Below are 18,720 nucleotides of genomic sequence, written 5' to 3'. Positions count from 1 at the left end.
CAGCCTGGCTGTGACCAGAACAGCTCCAGGGCCAGAGTGGCCTCTGCAGGAGGACCTGGCAGGGGCAGTTCTACCCTGAGGCCTGGCCACACACCTGCCTTGGTTTGTGTCTGCCACCGTGGACCCTGCTAGAACCAGCCTCCCGCACACCTGCGCTTGGGAATCTGGGTCTCTCACCCTCCTTGTGCACCCACACCAGGCCCAGGATTGTGCTGAGTCCACCTGCACATCTGAGTCTCCTCTCCCAAACCCAGATCTACTCTCTCTCACCTGGGCACTGCCACAGCCACTGAGCTGGTACCCCATCAGTTTGCTGCCAGTCATTTAAAACCCGGTCAAAGATTTTAGCAGTTGCCCAGTCTCCAGGAAAGCCATTCAGTACAGCCATCTGCCATTCGAAGCTGTTGAAGAGGAACCCCCCACCCCTCTGCCGTCTGGTCTCACTGTCCCTGCTCACTGCACGTTTCAGCCACAGCTGACACTGTCCAGCTTCTATGCTTTTGTTCACATTGGGCCTGCTGCCTGGAACACCCCTGCCCGTCTCCACTCATCCATGTGCAACTCATCCTTCTATACCCAGCTCAAATGCCCCTCCTCAGCAAGTCTGTGCCTGAAGACCTGGATCAGAAAAACGGCCTCATGGACCCTGAAGCCCCAGAGCTCTGTGTGCTCATGCAAGTTTGCAGCAGGACCACATTCTGCATCCCATTCTAGCTCTGACTGGTGTCGCCTCCAGAGCACAGTCTCAGTCCTCATCTTTGTAAAATAACAACAGTAATACACATAACAATAATGACCAGTGTTACTATCAACCTTGAGGAGGACCCTACATGGCCATCCTGCAATATCTGACTTACCCAGTAAAGAAGCCAGTGAAGCAGGTCTGAACCTCTCCCCATTCCACAGATAAGGGAGCAAACACAAAGATGTTAGGTGGCCCAAGAGACAAACCCGGAACAAAAAGTCACACAGGCCTCTCTGAGTGTAAAGACAGTGCCCTTGACTGCTGAGCCTTAACAACCTTGCTTGTCTTTCTGGGACTCACTGGAGTCTCCTGGGAGCTTTTAAAAAACATTCTGACCCTTTGGTTCCAATCCCAGAGGATCTGATGCAGCTGGTCTGGGTGGTGGGCCCCTAGGAGACTGCAATATGCAACAGGAGGCTGAGACCCCATGGCCTGGTGGCTCAGTCTGACCTTCTGGGGCCAAACAGGTCACATCTTGGAAAGGGATTGGCTGTACCTGGCAAATAGCACTGTCTGCACTGTTTTGAAAAGTGAGTCAGTACTTTATTTTTAAAACCAAACCCCCACAGAGGAGACAGTAATGCAGGGATGCGCCTAACAAGATAACCCATCCTGGCCTCCTCCCCTCCATGCTGTGCATTCCCCTCCTGTGAATTTTCTTGGTCACCAAGGCCCTCAGATCCCACCTGCAGCTTCCTAGTCTAAGGGGGAAGCAACACATCTAGAATCATGGGGGCCAAGAGGAAGTTCACAGCACAACCATTTTACAGATGGGCAAACTAAAGCTGAGAAAGTGGATGGGATCCAGCCTGGAGCACACAGAGTGGTGGAGCTAGAGCTAGAACCTGGGTCTCTGACATTTGTTTTCTTCCTGTTGGATATTATTCCTGTCTCTCCCTGCCCCTCAATGACTGGGTGGCCTTCGGAAAACCAGGTCACTTCCCAGAGCCTCATTTCCATTCCTGCAAAATGGTGATGGATGCTAATGACTCCCTGCAAGGACTCTATGAGGACCAAATAAAACCAGCAGTGCTGGGTGAGGGGAGAGGGGCCAGAGTTATTTAGTGATAGAGCAGGAAAATTAAACTGGCAGGAGCAAGCTGGAGCCTGCTGCCTCACAGGAACATGTCCTGCCCTGCTCCAGGCCCAGGAATGTCTTGGCCCATGGTCCAGACACCTGTTGTGGTCTGAGGCCTGTCCATCCTGCTCAGAGGCACCTTCCGCACCCTGCAGTGACAGCCTGTCCCCTCTGCTCAGCTCTGCTTCTTAACCTGCACACAGCAACGCTCACACGGCTTACCTGGAACCCTTTCTTCGCCAGGCCACTGTGGCCGCCACACCAGCCATCTCACTCCCCAGACTGGCCCTTTCCCAGGCAGCTTGCCAGAGCAGAAGACACACAGCCTCTGGCTCTGTCTGCCCCCATGTGGCCTCATGACCTTGAGCAAGTAAGTGCTTTAGCCTCTCTGAACCTCAGTTGCCACCTCTGATAAGTGGGTATACTCCCATCTACCCCTGTGTTATACAGGGTATCAGGCGAGCCCCTGAGCACTGAGTCCTGTCGAGTGAGAAATGAACACAGTGACCCTCATTATGACCATTAACAGCAGCCTGTGAGGGTTGACTTTGGCCCCCACTTACTTACACCTGGTCAGGCAGGTGTAGGAACAGTGTCTCTACCCTGACACCTTCCCCCACGAGGATGTGGCAGGGGTATTTCAGCAGTTCAGTGGCTACAGGACTTCCCTGACGCAGCACAGTCATTGGGGCTGGACAGGGGCAGGCACATGGGGGACCAGCCTGGCAAGCAACAGCTGAAGGGGTGTGGGAGGCAGAGCCAGGCTGCCCGTTGGGCTCAAGCCAACTCCAGGCTCTGAGGCCACCAGATCGCTCAGCCCCATCACTGAAGCATCCACTCCGCCTCAAGAGGGCACAGCAGAGACGCAAGGAGAGGCCCTTCCTGCTAACACTGTGACGTGCTCCAGGTGCACTGCCACCCAAGCCTGTGTCCCTGGTGCCAGCTTCACCATCCTGCCAGGGTTTCCTGGTCCTAAGAGCTGGGGGAGGAGGGAAGTGGCCCTGAACACCAACTGGGATCAACCTTCAAGTCCTTAAAGCACAGGGACTGCACCTCGTCCACTCACTGCTTCCATCCAGCAGCGCTGTTCAGATCAAGTGGACACCAAGCAGTCAGAAGGGAGGCCATCCGAAGCAGGGTCCTGAGGTCCCCTCCTGCGCCCAGCAGTAACCCTTTGATTACTGGCTTGTGGCGATTCTGATGGACTTGGGAAAGGGACCCAGGTAAGCATGGCCGCTGGAAGGCGCCTGGGGGACTTGGGCCCATGGCCGTTTACCACCTGGGATGGAAGGGTTTTGGTATGTTAACAACCAATACAGCAATAGCTGGTGAACACCAGCGGAACATCTTTCCTGCTTAACTGAAAGCAAACTATACATCCTTAGCTAATATTTAGTTTTCCCTTTCTGCAAAAGTAGTGGTCAGTGATCCCCATCATACGTTAACTGATACCATTCATTCATTCACTCAACAAAAATTTTTGAGCATTCACCATGGGCCAAGTTCTATGAGAGCTGCTCAAGATACAGAGTTGAATGAGATAGTTGTTGCTCTTAAGGAATTCCTAGTCGATTAAGTCACATGAGCAAGTAATTACTCTGCGGACCAAAATTAAGACAGGCATGAAGAGGGTGAAGTGGAAATCAGAAGGAGGAAGGTAATGGGAGAGCTTTCTAGAGATGTACTATCTAAGCTGGGTTTTGACAAATGTATAGGAGTTCAACAGATTATGTTAAAGCTAGGACACTCCTCAATGAGGAGACTGCAGGAACAAAGGCTGGCAAGTGACTCAAGAGGAGGCTCACGGGACAGGAAGGTGGGTGCTGACAGTCACCTGGTCCTTTTCCAGTGCAGCCACTTACCTCTCGTTCCGGAGAGGCAAGAGCTGCCTCTTTCCTCAGTCTAGCTTCCTTGGACTCTTTCTCAGTCTCTCGGACCAGCTGCCTAATGAAGCCCCCTGGGATGACAGAGAAAAGGGGAGGAGGCGAGGATGGTGGAGGGCTCTTGTCCTCTTCCCGAATCTGTTTGGCAGAAGCAAGGAATGAGAGAGCTCAGTGAATGAACCAGCAGGAGCAAGCTGTCCTTTAAGAGTCTTGGACGGAGCTGGGGAGGGGGCCAAGCGGACACCAAGTCCATGTATGAGAGGCCACAGCGAAGCTGGAAAAGCCCTGGGAAGCCTCAGGACAACAGGTGAAAATGGAACGCTCAACCTTGAGGCTGCTCCAGGCAGTGCCATTTCCGCCTGGATCCAGTTTCCTCATAGTATGGATTCGCACAGTGGAGCCCACTGGTACCCATCCTTGGTGTGGGACAGCCCCATCTCTGGGAAGACCTGCTTCAAAAGGAGCTTTTCCGGTTTCCAGAAGGGGACAGGTCACAGGGAACCATCCACACTCTCTGGTCCCATCTCAGCTTGTGGTAAATAGATTAAGTAATTCACCACCTTAACCACTTTCTATGCCAGGAGCATGGTGAGGGAGGGCAGGGCTGGCAGTCACGGTTCATCTAAGGATCCAGCCCTATGGCTATAGCCCATTCTACTGACCCCATGCCCTGACTTCTTGACGGTCCTGGGCAGCCAGGGACTCCCCAGCACTGGGCTGGAAAGCTTGCATTTTACCCCAGAAACACGGTCGAAGCCAGAGCTGGGTGGACCTGGATTGCAGCTGAGACTTGCCACCTTAGAGATGGAGACCTGGGACTGGATGTAATCCACAGGGGTTTGTCTTTATCCAGCATCACTGTGACTGCTCATGAGTTTAAAGGAAAAAGAAAAAAAACAAAAAACAAAAAACCTCCAAGCATTCTATGCATTCTATGGCAGAGCTACACACTGGTTTAAAATAAGCTCCTTATCAAGGTCCTCCCTGAGAGGCTGGCAAAGACTTGACATCCGCAGTCCCATTGATAAAGAGGAACCTAAAGGAGACAGGAAACACCAAGAGACAGAGCAGAGGCCCAGAGATAAGGCAGGCCTCTCCCAGGAGGAGAGAAGCGGGGACACAGGAGGCTGGGCTCACGTTTCCTCTGCGCCTCTCCACGTGGACTGAAACCTGCACTGTGAGGGTGAAAGGCACGCTCTAGGGCAGGTGTCATTCCGCTCCCTCCAGCATCAGTCTATGCCATGTCAGATCAGCAAGGGGCAGAGGCAGCCAGGAGACACTTCTCAACCACTCCACCCTTCAGCCTCCAATTCATCAAATCAGTGCACAAGGGTGGGGGCGAGGAACAGGGGAGATAACAGGCATAAAAGAAAGAGGCAGCCCTTTATGGATTCTTACAACAAATACAACAGGGAAAAGAGCCATCAACGGGAAGAAGAGCTTGTTTCCAGTTCTGCATGGGTGACAGAAGGCAGGGACCTCAGAAACCTATCCCCATGGCATGAAGCTGGCAGCTGGCAGCCCTGCCTCTGGTGCCCCTGCTTCCCCACCCACACTGTCCCACACAAAGCCCCATGCTCATCAGAGCTGCCATGAGGACGGTGCTGGGACAGCTGGTCTACCTTCATTCCCCTGCCATCACCTCCTGAGGGACAGATACCAGCAGCCATGGGAGGAGTCAAGGGCATGGTCACTAATGCCTGGCTAGGCTGGAGATGCCATGGCTAACTGAGGTGGAAGATGGAAGGGAGCCTGGACATGCGCCAGGGGAGCTCTGGATGTCAGAACCTCTGCCTGAGGTGGGAGGGGGTAGCCTGAGACAGCAGGGCTAGGATGCGTCCTTGGAGGGTCTGGCTGGCCCCTGAGGCTGTGGCCCGAGCCCTGAGTGCTACTTTCCTTCTGCTCCCATAGGGCGAGGCGTGATGAGATGGCCATGCTGAGGCAGTGCCAGGACCGTGAGGTGAGATGAGATGAGATGAGATGAAGCTCTCTGCCAGGCAGCACGGAATGCAGCTTTATGGACACAGGCAGCGCATGAGGTGATGCACAGAGACTGACCCATGGAGACACAGTAGGGAGAGAAAAGAGAGACAGGTTAGCTCGTGGGTACCGCCCAGACCCACCCCCTCCGATGCCAGGGACCAGGCCAGGCACAACTCACTATCATTTACATCTGGGAGGAATATGGTCAGCAGAGAGCTGCTGGCTATGGAGTGGACAGTGCCGTGAAATTCTTGCCAACCCTGACCACACACTTTTAAATTTCTCTTGACGTATACAGCCAGAAAAGTATGTACTTGTAAATGTATAGCTCAGTGGCTCTCACATAAAGAACACAACGATAGAACCAGCACTGTGACCAGATCAAAACTATTAAACTTTTAAAATAAAAACATGGTGTTATTTTAAAATATATTAAATTTCAACTTAAAATATTAAAAATAAATTAAAATTATAAAATAAAAATAATTTTGATTAAAATTCTTTAAAAGTACATTTTAATTTAATTTGAAATATTATTTTATGTATGACTATAGTATAAAGCTCCAATACTTTGGCTACCTGATGTGAAAAGCCAACTCACTGGGAAAGACTGAGGGCAGGAGGACAAGGGGGCAACAGAGGATGAGATGGTTGGATGGCATCACTGACTCCATGGACATGAGTTTGAGCAAACTCAGGGAGACAGTGAAGAACAGGGAAGCCCGGCGTGCTGCAGTCCATGGGGGTCAGAATCAGACAGGACTTAGGGACTGAACAACAACATGGTATATAAATATTATCTAGATATATAAATATTATAAATAAAATAACAAACATGCAAATCTAATCTATAGCGATGGAGGTGAGAGGAGTTGTTAGGGTTCAGCTGGGAAGAAGCACAAGGGGAACTTTCTAGGAAAATGGAAATGTCTTATATCTTGACATGAGCTGTGAAATGTGAAGTTAAATGGAGTCACTCATGTCAAGGGGTTTTACAACAGAGCTGGCAGGCCATTAAGGAGGTGGACCTCATACACGTCCTCCCCAACTGCAACCACAAAACTTCGGAACTGGTGCAAATGGCAGGTATTACAAGGACTCTGCAAGAATCCCTGAGGTTTGTCTCAGAGAGGAACTCTGACTTCCCTCAAAGTGACAGCCTGAGTGCTCAGTCACCTTAAGGAAGGCCAGCTCTGGCCTCCAACATCAATTACAGTTCTTTGTAATGCAAACCTCCCCTTAAGCCTTTAAAAGTCCCTGAATTTTACTCCCCAGCAGGACACTGCTTTGCAATCAGAACCTGTGTATCTCAAAATGCAATTCTTTAATACCAAATAAACTTTTTTTGATTATTATTATTTCCTCCTAGGTTTATTTAGGTGGACAGAGTGCTGGTTACACTAGTATATCACGTGTAAAAATTCATTCAGCTGTACAACTAAGAATATTTTACTGTATAAAATCATATCAATTTAAAAAACAGAACATTACCAACTCACGACAATCCCTCGTACCCCTTCTAGTAACTATTCCACACTCTCCAGATTTCTGAAATCACAGAAAAGTGTGCGTTTCTTTTGTGAGGGGTAAGTGGCTATATAATTTGACCGTGAAAATGAGGAAAGCGCAGGAAACCTTGGCTATTTAACTGACTGAGAGCTTTGAGAAAAAGAGTAAGCATTTTTAGCATCATTTTCAAAACCTTAACAAACATACACAGCTTTTGACCTAGAAAGTCCTCTTTCGGAAAACAAATTGAGGAAGTGATCCTCAACCAGAAAAAAAACCATCACTGTGTTGCTTGTAGGACTAAAAATCCTAAACGTGAGAGTTACTCAGTTGTGTCCAACTCTTTGGGACCCCATGGACTATACAGTCCATGGAATTCTCCAGGCAAGAATACTGGAATGGGTAGCCTTTCCCTTCTCCAGGGGATCTTTCCAACCCAGGGATTGAACTCAGGTTTTCCCCATTATAGGTGGATTCTTCACCAGCTAAGCCACAAGGTAAGCCCAAGAATACTAGAGTGGGTAGCCTATCCCGTCCCTAGCGGATCTTCCCGACCCAGGAATCAAACCAGGGTCTCCTGCATTGCAGGTGGATTCTTTACCAACTGAGCCTCCAGTAACTAGAGAAGCCAAATAAATTAGCACACATCTGAGTTGAAGGAATAGTATGAATCCCTGAAAAGGATGCTTAAGAACATTTTATTAATAAAACAACTTTATCCATTCCATTGTCAGGCTTCTAGAAGGACAGCATCAATAAGCACCTACTAAAGAGAGTTTAATGGTTTATTTATTTCCATAGTATAAACAGAAATGTCTGGGGGAAATGTAAATCAGCACACCCAAAGTGGAAAGAACCTGTCAGCCTCGGATCCAGGTGTCAGTAATAAAAAATTAAACTGTTAAAAATAAAACCCACTTCACCTAGGTATAACTTCTATGCCTGCCATAAGCTTCATTCATTGTAAGTGCACACTTAGATGCTTTCTGATAAACTTTGCAACCCTGGGCGACGTGACCAGAATCGCCCCCTAAAGCCCCTTCATGCCTATGTGCAGTCACTAGCTGTTCCCACCCTCGGCCCCAGACTTCTGATATAGATGGAGTCCTAGAGAATGCAGTATTTTACATGTGGCTTCTTGCATTTTGCATGTGTTTAAGGTTTTTCTGCATTGTTGTGTACATCAGCATTCCACTTTTTATGGATAAGCCACATCCTGTTTATCCATTCGCCAGCTGATGGGCATTTGGGCTATTTCCACTTTGGGGCGAGACGAATTACGCTGCTCTGAGTAGGCCTGTAGGTCTTGGTGCGCTGTGTTTCCACTTTTCTTCGGGAGATTCCTAGGAGGCGGCACTACTGGGCTGTCTGCTAACTTTACATGTGACTTTTTAAGAAGCAGCGCAACTGTTTCCCCATCCTGCCTGCAGTGTCTCAGGCTCCACCAGGGAACATTTGCAGTGACACTGAAAGGTGCTAGGGTTGGCTTGTAAAGATGGCGGAGGGCAATATGGGGCATGCGCGTAGTACACACTCCAAAATGGGCAAGTAACACAGCACGCCACACAAAATGAAGAGCCCTTCCACATGCCCAGGTTCTGCAACTGAAAATTCCACCAAGTGTGGATTAAAAAAACTGGGGGTGGGGAGGGGGGGACGATAAAAATATCCAGAACATTCCAAAAAGCAAAAGTTGAATTTGCTGTGCCCTGACAACTATTTACACTGTATTCACATTTACACTGTATTTATATAGCATTTACATCGTGTTTATAACTGCTGACAGCATCCGCACTGCATTCGATATTATTAGCAATCTTGAGATGGTTAAAAGTATACGAGGAAAACTGTGCTGGGTTATACGTAAATATTAAGGTAACTATTACCATGAACAGTATGAAAAGGCAAAATGACAGGATACTGAAAGAGAAACTCCCCAGGTCAGTAGGTGCCCAATATGCTACTGGAGATCAGTGGAGAAATAACTCCAGAAAGAATGGATGGAGCCAAAGCAAAAAGAATACCCAGCTCTGGATGTGACTGGTGATAGAAGCAAGGTCCGATGCCGTAAAGAGCAATATTGCATAGGAACCTGGAATGTCAGGTCCATGAACCAAGGCAAATTGGAAGTGGTCAAACAAGAGATGGCAAGAATGAATGTCGACATTCTAGGAATCAGCGAACTGAAATGGTCTGGAATGGGTGAATTTAACTCAGATGACCATTATATCTACTACTGCAGGCAGGAATCCCTCAGAAGAAATGGAGTGGCCATCATGGTCAACAAAAGAGTCTGAAATGCAGTACTTGGATGCAATCTCAAAAACGACAGAATGATCTCTGCTCGTTTCCAAGGCAAATGATTCAATATCACAGTAAGCGAAGTCTATGCCCCAACCAGTAATGCTGAAGAAGCTGAAGTTGAACGCTTCTATGAAGACCTACAAGGCCTTTTAGAACTATCACCCAAAAAAGATGTCCTTTTCATTATAGGGGACTGGAATGCAAAAGTAGGAAGTCAAGAAACACCTGAAGTAACAGGCAATTTTGGCCTTGGAATATGGAATGAAGCAGGGCAAAGACTAATACAGTTTTGCCAAGAAAATGCACTGGTCATAACAAACACCCTCTTCCAACAACACAAGAGAAGACTCTATACATGGACATCACCAGATGGGCAACACCAAAATCAGATTGATTATATTCTTTGCAGCCAAAGATGGAGAAGCTCTATACAGTCAGCAAAAACAAGACCAGGAGCTGACTGTGGCTCAGATCATGAACTCCTTATTGCCAAATTCAGACTTAAATTGAAGAAAGTAGGGAAAACCACTAGACCATTCAGGTATGACCTAAATCAAATCCCTTATGATTTATACAGTGGAAGTGAGAAATAGATTTAAGGGCCTAGATCTGATAGATAGAGTGCCTGATGAACTATGGAATGAGGTTCGTGACATTGTATAGGAGACAGGGATCAAGATCATCCCCATGGAAAAGAAATGCAAAAAAGCAAAATGGCTGTCTGGGGAGGCCTTACAAATAGCTGTGAAAAGAAGAGACGCGAAAAGCAAAGGAGAAAAGGAAAGATATAAACATCTGAATGCAGAGTTCCAAAGAACAGCAAGAAGAGATAAGAAAGCCTTCTTCAGCGATCAATGCAAAGAAATAGAGGAAAACAACAGAATGGGAAAGACTAGGGATCTCTTCAAGAAAATCAGAGATACCAAGGGAACATTTCATGCAAAGATGGGCTCGATAAAGGACAGACATGGTATGGACCTAACAGAAGCAGAAGATACTAAGAAGAGATGGCAAGAATACACAGAAGAACTGTACAAAATAGATCTTCACAACCCAGATAATCATGATGGTGTGATCACTGACCTAGAGCTAGACATCCTGGAATGTGAAGTCAAGTGGGCCTTAGAAAGCATCACTATGAACAAAGCTAGTGGAGGTGATGGAATTTCAGTTGAGCTATTTCAAGTCCTGAAAGATAATGCTGTGAAAGTGCTGCACTCAATATGCCAGCAAATTTGGAAAACTCAGCAGTGGCCACAGGACTGGAAAAGGTCAGTTTTCATTCCAATCCCAAAGAAAGGCAATGCCAAAGAATGCTCAAACTACCGCACAATTGCACTCATCTCACACGCTAGTAAAGTAATGCTCAAAATTCTCCAAGCCAGGCTTCAGCAATATGTGAACCGTGAACTTACTGATGTTCAAGCTGGTTTTAGAAAAGGCAGAGGAACCAGAGATCAAATTACTAACATCCGATGGATCATGGAAAAAGCAAGAGAGTTCCAGAAAAACATCTATTTCTGCTTTATTGACTATGCCAAAGCCTTTGACTGTGTGCATCACAATAAACTGTGGAAAATTCTGAAATAGATGGGAATACCAGACCACCTGACCTGCCTCTTGACAAATCTGTATGCAGGTCAGGAAGCAACAGTTAGAACTGGACATGGAACAACAGACTGGTTCCAAATAGGAAAAGGAGCACATCAAGGCTGTACATTGTCACCCTGCTTATTTAACTTATATGCAGAGTACATCATGAGAAACGCTGGACTGGAAGAAACACAAGCTGGAATCAAGATTGCTGGGAGAAATATCAATAACCTCAGATATGCAGATGACACCACCCTTATGGCAGAAAGTGAAGAGGAACTAAAGAGCCTCTTGATGAAAGTGAAAGTGGAGAGTGAAAAAGTTGGCTTAAAGCTCAACATTCAGAAAACGAAGATCATGGCATCCGACCCCATCACTTCACGGGAAATAGATGGGGAAACAGTGGAAACAGTGTCAGACTTTATTTTTCTGGGCTCCAAAATCACTGCAGATGGTGACTGCAGCCATGAAATTAAAAGGCGCTTACTCCTTGGAAGGAAAGTTGTGACCAACCTAGATAGCATATTCAAAAGCAGAGACATTACTTTGCCAACAAAGGTTCATCTAGTCAAGGCTATGGTTTTTCCTGTGGTCATGTATGGATGTGAGAGTTGGACTGTGAAAAAGGCTGAGCGCCGAAGAATGGATGCTTTTGAACTGTGGTGTTGGAGAAGACTCTTGAGAGTCCCTTGGACTGCAAGGAGATCCAACCAGTCCATTCTGAAGGAGATCAGCCCTGGGATTTCTTTGGAAGGAATGATGCTAAAGCTGAAACTCCAGTACTTTGGCCACCTCATGCGAAGAGTTGACTCATTGGAAAAGACTCTGATGCTGGGAGGGATTGGGAGCAGGAGGAGAAGGGGACGACAGAGGATGAGATGGCTGGATGGCATCACCAACTCGATGGACGTGAGTCTGAGTGAACTCCGGGAGTTGGTGATGGACGGGGAGGCCTGGCGTGCTGCGATTCATGGGGTCGCAAAGAGTCGGACACGACTGAGCGACTGATCTGATCTGATCTGATTACTCCTTTTTATATAAGGGACTTGGGCCTCCATGGATTTTGGTATTTGTGGAGGTTCCTACAACCAAACACCTGGGGATACCCAGATCTTAAACGATACACCAAATCTTCGTGAAGGGGGTCAGGAGGGGAGGAAAAGGCCTCTTTCCTCCCCCTTCAACTTTTCTCACTTCTAGCTATGAGTAGGGTCCCTCACTGCCCGCTCCTGGAAGAGACCCCAGCCCCCCATCTCCGACTGTTAGTTACCATGGTTCACGAGTTTTCAACGGCCCCTTTGGCGTGCCAGTAGCTGTTGTCAGTAACTCATACATAAGAAAACAGCCTGAACAGCATTCCAAGCAATCTCTCCTCACACAGTAGAGAACAGCACATCCGGGGAGCTGATGAGACGGATCCCGCGAGGCCGCGCTGAGGAGAACGCATCTCGCGAGACCCCACCGTAGCCCTTGCTTTATAACCCTGTGCGAGAGGACGTCGACTCCGATCATCTCGCGAGAGCACACTGTGGCCCCAGCTTTCCAGGTGTGTAGCGTGGGGTGACGTCACGCCCACTCCCACCATCTCGTGAGATCCCATCGTGGTTGTTTACCGACCCTGCGTGAGGTGATGTCAAGTGAATTTCATCATCTCGCGAGAGCCTACTGGGGCCCTCGGTTTCCAACTCCTCAGTGGGTTGCTGTCACGTGATAGATTGAAATCAGTTCAGGGAGTGTTTACACTATAGAAACTAGGAAAAATCATAAATCGGGGCTTTTACTCCTGGAGCCAGTTCGTTAAACACTGTCAGCACAGCACTGGCTGACACCGTACCGCTCCTGCAGGGCCTGGCAAGGGTGAAATCACAAGAGCCAAAGACTGAACAAGGGATATTTCAGCTCTGATGAGGTCGGGTGCCCACAGGAGACCCTGAAAACTCATTCAAGTGCAACAGCCAAGTCTTTGCATAAGAAAAAGACCCCATAGTGTGGGCTCTCCCACTTGCACAGACACGTGAGGTTGAGCTGGAGATTAAGCGGGAGGCCAGATCCCTGGGGGAGAGGGGTGAGGGGCGAGAAGAGGACAAAAGACCCTCCTCCCGACTCATTCCCTTAGGAGACACTGGAGCGTCCCGGAGTGACTCACGGCTGTAATCCGCTCTGCTACAGACCTGGGCAGCTGGAGCCCAGGTTATGAATAGGCCTGACCTGAGGTGGCTGCCCTGGTCACTGCCCTGCCCCGACTCCCAACACTTCCCATCCGGCCGGCCAGGTCAGTGGCTGCCTCCCAAGAATAGCCCTCGGCTTCAAGGCTCCAGGGGGAATCCTGGCTGATGGTCTGGGCTGTCCTCAACCCAGCCGTGGGCGGGCCCAGAGGGCTGTAGCACATGGGGGCAAGGAGAGGACTCAGTCTCTGCCTTTACCCTCACGTCCTACCCCTCAAAGGCACCAGGCCAGCCCCACTGACCCAGGATCAGGATCCAACCCTACTGGGGTGGCTTTGTCAAGCCTTAATTTAAGCAAGTGTTCTTATCACCGCATTCTCATCCAGGCCTGAAACTCACACCTGCCTCATCAGCTGCCGTTTTAAGCCCATGAAGAGGCCCCAGATGCTCTGAATTCATGGGATGAAGTCTCAAGTCTCCCTTCAGGGGTGAGGAGGGCTGGTGAAAGGAAAGGTCACTCCCAAAGCCAGGGATGGCTTGAAACAGTTTTCCATGTAGACATGCTGGTATGAGTGGCCTCAAGGCTTTCCCTCTCACCCCTCAAGGTCCAGCCTTGACCCAGCAGCTAGTCCTCCAGTGACTTCACCTGTCTCAAAGGACAAATTCCTGAGTCTGGATGGTGACTCCCAGAGCCCTCAGGATCCCCCTTGTTCCTCTACTTCAGTGACACTGACCTGGATGCGTCCTTCCACATGGGTTCCCACCTCAGGGCCTTTGCACATTCTGCTCCTGCTTCACACACTTTTCCTTCCGCCTGGCTCACGTCTTCTCCTCTTTCAAGTCTTTGCTCGGAGTCATCTTCTCAATGATCCTGCCTTCACCATCCTGTTTGAATGGCTCCCTGGCCCCATTCCTGCCTGTCCCAGGGCCGCTTGTCGTCTGATTTTGCTCTTTCCCCACAGCACTTGCTCACTGTCCATCGTGCTGTGTGTTTCTTGTTTAGTTTTCGACCCCTCGTGCAGAACACGGCCCCTAAGAGGTGCAGCATGTCCACCTATTCTGTTCACGTATGCGGCCCCAGAGCCTAGAACATCGCCTGGCACGTACTTTGCTCTCAATGCATATTTGCTGAATGACTGAATGAAGGAATGGATGGGTAATTAGGAGTGTAGCTGGCGAGGGACAGAGCAGGCCATCGCCAGCAGGTCTACGGCAGGGATTTCTGGTGTCTCCTTGTTTTCTGTATCTGCATCTCTCATCATGGCCCAAGGCCATGTCCTGCTGCCGCTATCACCTTGTGGGAGCCTAGGAAGTTCTCTGAGACTCAATTTTCTCAGCCATAAAATGGGAAGAGGACAGCCACGTACCCACATGCTTAACCACTGAAAACTGCTTGCAGTCTTCTTTTCATCTTCGTTTGACTCCACGGTCAAAGTCAGCCTGGAGACCCCAGCCCAGGACCCAGAACTGGATGTTTCACCCACATTTAGGGAGAACCTACTCTGTGCCGAGCACCGAGATAGAAACCTTACACCTAAACTGCTCTCAGCCCTGTTAAATGCCTACTGGACCTGAAATTTAATTACCTTAAAATCCATTATCCCATTTCATCCCCAAGACAGCAACCACGTGGTTGGCATCACTCCAGTAGAGCAGAGACTCAGATAAGTTGAGGCACTTGCCTGAGCTCACCTGGCAAGAAGGTCGAGTGCTTTCCTCTCAGGATCCTGACCAATACAGCTGGGAGGCAAGTAGTTTCAACTCATCGCCTCTGATAGATGAGTAGTTGTGTCTGGAGTGTTACTTGGGAAGGACTCTGAGCTTCCGTCTTGGCTCACAGGGAAAAGGGTGATCTGATTGATTATTAATGTCTGCCTTGGGTGTAGAATGAGGGAATGATGACTGCTGCTTGCTATCTAGAGGCTAAATGGGCAAAAGTGACTCATGATTTGTACATGGTCCAGCCAGTCTCACTCAGACCTTGTGTCTGGTGGTCACAGAGCCAGGTGGGAATGAAAAGGGACCTGGTCAGCACACAGGCCCCCCTTCCCTAATCAGGGCAAGAGAACCCCACAGCCAGCAAGTGGTTGAGGATTCAGGCCACTCATCACAACCCACATCCTCCTAGAAGAGGAGAACGGGGAGGGGGATAAGCGGGAAACAAAGGTAGGGAAGTTCACAGAAGGAAAGAGAGAGCGTGAAGAGACAAGGTGGGCTAGAAGGAGGGAAGGCAAAGCAGGTGAGGCTTTGAGATGGAAAAGGATGGACAAGAGAGGACTAGCAGGACTCATCTTCCATAAGAGAGGCTCAGAGGCCCAGCCCTGCTCACAAGGAATTTCCTGGATGGAGGACCGATCAGTGCCCCGTTGGTCACATCCAGTGCTGGGGCGCTCAGGACGAGGTGGGACACGCGGGGTCTGCTCTAATTGCTTTTTTCTTAGAGCAGACCTGCACAGCCCTCGCAGGCCAGCAAACCCACCTTCTCCGGTCCTGGAGTCTGTCAAGCAGGGAAAGGAAGGGACTCGGCTAGGACTCACAGCTCCCACGGCAGCAGAACCAGGGTCCTTATTTCCCAGTGCCCAGGGCTTGCTGCTTCTTCCCTCCTATCCAGAGAGCTAACCTCCTGGGATGACCACATCCTGGCCCCGGTTCTCCTCTCTGGAGCAACACATAGGGATCCACCTACGACACCCAAGGGATTGACCCCCAATTTTCTCATCAGGAGCCTTCAACCATTTCCCAGGTGAGACATTTCTCATGGCTCCCAGATCCCGCAGAATACCGGTTTGGTGTTTCCTGTTGCCAGATTGAAGTGAGAGACTGGTCAGGCTTCTGCTGTGAGGCTCCCCTGACTGTTTTCAGGATTTTATTCCTCCATCATATGGCTGTCTTTCTATTCTTGCTGTGTTGCTACTTGGAGCTTTGCTGTCTAATACAGCAGCCATTAGCCACACTGCTCCTGCTATTTAGTCCCTAAGTCTTGTCTGACTCTCTGCAACCCCATGGGCTATAGTCTGCTACACTCCTCTGTCCATGGGATTCTCCTCCAGGCAAGAATACTGGAATGGGTTGCCATTTCCTCCTCCAGGGAATCTTCCCGACCCAGGGATCGAAGCTGAGTCTTCTGCATTGGCAGGTGGGCTCTTTTACCACTGAGCCATTTGGGAAGCCCCATTAGCCACATGGGGCTATTTAAATGTAAATGAATGTAAATGTCAGCCTCTCAGTTGCACCTGGCACATTTCATGTGTTTGACATGTGGATAGTGGCTACCATATTGGACAGCACAGATACAGAACATGTCTATTATCAAAGTGCTGTCGGACAGAATGGGACTAGATGAGGGCTTTCAACAGGTGGTGACTGTGTCCACCCACAGGCGTTTGGTGGCGCTGGTGGAAAAGGACACTCCTGCCAATGCAGGAGATATAAGAGATGCAAGATCGATCCCTGGGTCGGGAAGATCCCCTGGAGTAGGGCATGGCAACCCACTCCAGTATTCTTGCCTGGAGAATCCCACAGACAGAGGAGCCTGTTGGGCTACAGTCCATGGGGTTGTCGTAAAGAGCTGGACAGGACTAAAGTGACTTGGCATAAAAGCATTTTTGGCTGTCACAACTGGAGACAGGGTGCTAGTGGGCAGAGGCCAGGGATGCTGATAAACAGCCTACATTGCTCAGGACAGCTGCCCCCACCCCCACCACAACAAAGAATCAGTCAGTCCCAAATGTCAATAGTGCTGAGGCCAAGAAGCCCTGGTCTAGGACAATCATGTCAAGTGGAGAGGAGCAGTAAGAGAGGGAAAAAAAAAAGCAAAACAATCTTGCTTCAAACAATACATACATGTGACATAGAAAAAACTGAGCAATGAGTCAACCCACTGCTGACAGAAGAACAGGAGGAAAAGTCACTCCTGGATCCGTCACCACTCAGTGGCTCTATGGCCCCGGGCAAGACACTAGCCCTCTCTGATTCTCAGATTTCTGGATAAAACTGGGATAGTATCATGCCCCCTTCTAGACTGTCAACAGATTAAATGAGTTTGAACCAGCTTCATCATCTGTGGAACAGCATTGCATAATTGCTTATTTCGGCTCACGCTGTTGATTAGACTAGACCAAACAAGTCTCTGGCAGTAAGGCGCCAAGTCCCACTTTCATTTCACTCTGCATGACCTTGGGTCGATTAAGCCTCTAAATCTCACTTCCCGATCTATAAAATGGGGCTGATCGCTCCTGACCAAGCTTACAGCAATACCCAGCGTGGAGACATTTAATCCTGGTGAGCAACCATCTCTCTCTCTCGACAGCTAATCCGGTTGCCCTCCATGAAACTGAAACTCAAACCCCAGCTGGTACTCAAGAAACAGCTGAAAATGCACGCAGTCTTTTATGGGCAGAGAAAAATTCCCTTGGGACCCCCAGACCTTGAACTTTCTGCCACCCCGAGCGCCAGTGCCGGCCACATTATTTGGTAAATCCACCTCACCGATTCTCCAAGACCTTTTCTGTGCTGCCACAAACTGTGCTGCTAAGTCACTTCAGTCGTGTCCGACTCTGTGCGACCCCATAGACGGCAGGCCACCAGGCTCCCCCGTCCCTGGGATTCTCCAGGCAAGAACACTGGAGTGGGTTGCCATTTCAAACTGTAGTTCCTCAAAATAATGCAGTTATCAGGGAGACACACAGTGTAGCTGAAAGGAAAATTACGGAGCTGCGTGAGTCATGGTGGGGGCAGGCGGAGGTGATTCAGATGAAGCTGACGGTGACTGGGTCCTTCAGAAAGAGTGGTGTACGTGTGTGTGTGTGAGAGAGAGAGAGAGCAAGTGAGAGCAGGAGTGGAAGGAGAGTGGGAATGACACCTGCCTTGACTGTTCAGAGCTCTCATCCCAATGACCTTGTTTGTGTGATGAAAGTTAATTTTTGTCGAAAGCTAGAACTGAGATTTAATTCTTTCCTTTGAGGTTTGGGGGATGACGGTGGAGGTTTTAGGGGTGGGGGTTATCAGGGAAGTGAAAGTGTTAGGTGCTCGGTCGTGTCTGACTCTCTGCAACCCCATGAACTGCAGCCATGCCTCTGTCCATGAAATTCTCTGGGCAAGAATACTGGAACGGGTTGCCATTCCCTTCTCCAGGGGATATTCCTGACCCAGGGACCGAACCTGCATCTCCTGCATTGCAGGCAGATTCTTTACTGTCTGAGCCACCAGGGAAGCCTGTTATTGGGAAAATTGGGTTATTATTCCTAAATTGGGGAGCCTGACGTGAAGGCAGTGGCTGTTGTGAACTCAGTGCTGTCACTGCAAAGCTGTGTGTCCTTGGGCAAGTTGCTAACCCTCTCTGTACCTCAGCTGCCCCATCTGTGAACAGGTGGGGCTGGATTTGACAGCACCCAGGGGCCCTCCACTTGCTTCAAACTGACTTTCTCCATTTTTCAAATAATTCAGTTTCACATAGCTTAA

The 18,720-nt window shown here is 49.2% G+C and overlaps 1 protein-coding gene across 1 annotated transcript in view; it reads right to left on the bottom strand.

Annotated features, from left to right (window-relative positions):
* Positions 1–12,501, bottom strand: part of MYO18B (myosin XVIIIB) — a 223,757-nt gene extending 211,256 nt beyond the window's left edge. The window contains exons 1-3 of the mRNA XM_070769757.1: positions 12,366–12,501; positions 5,605–5,759; positions 3,686–3,846 (exon numbers count right to left, since the gene is read on the bottom strand). Coding sequence (XP_070625858.1) covers positions 3,686–3,846; positions 5,605–5,759; positions 12,366–12,430 — 381 coding nt within the window. The 5' untranslated portion in view covers positions 12,431–12,501. The remainder of the gene's footprint in view (positions 1–3,685; positions 3,847–5,604; positions 5,760–12,365) is intronic.
* Between the last annotated feature and the right edge of the window lie 6,219 nt (positions 12,502–18,720).

The sequence above is a fragment of the Bos indicus genome, chromosome 17, assembly GCF_029378745.1.
Source record: "Bos indicus isolate NIAB-ARS_2022 breed Sahiwal x Tharparkar chromosome 17, NIAB-ARS_B.indTharparkar_mat_pri_1.0, whole genome shotgun sequence".
Classification (NCBI taxonomy): domain Eukaryota; kingdom Metazoa; phylum Chordata; class Mammalia; order Artiodactyla; family Bovidae; genus Bos; species Bos indicus.
Note: the sequence above shows the minus strand (reverse complement) of the source record. Positions and strands in the feature narration are given on the sequence as shown.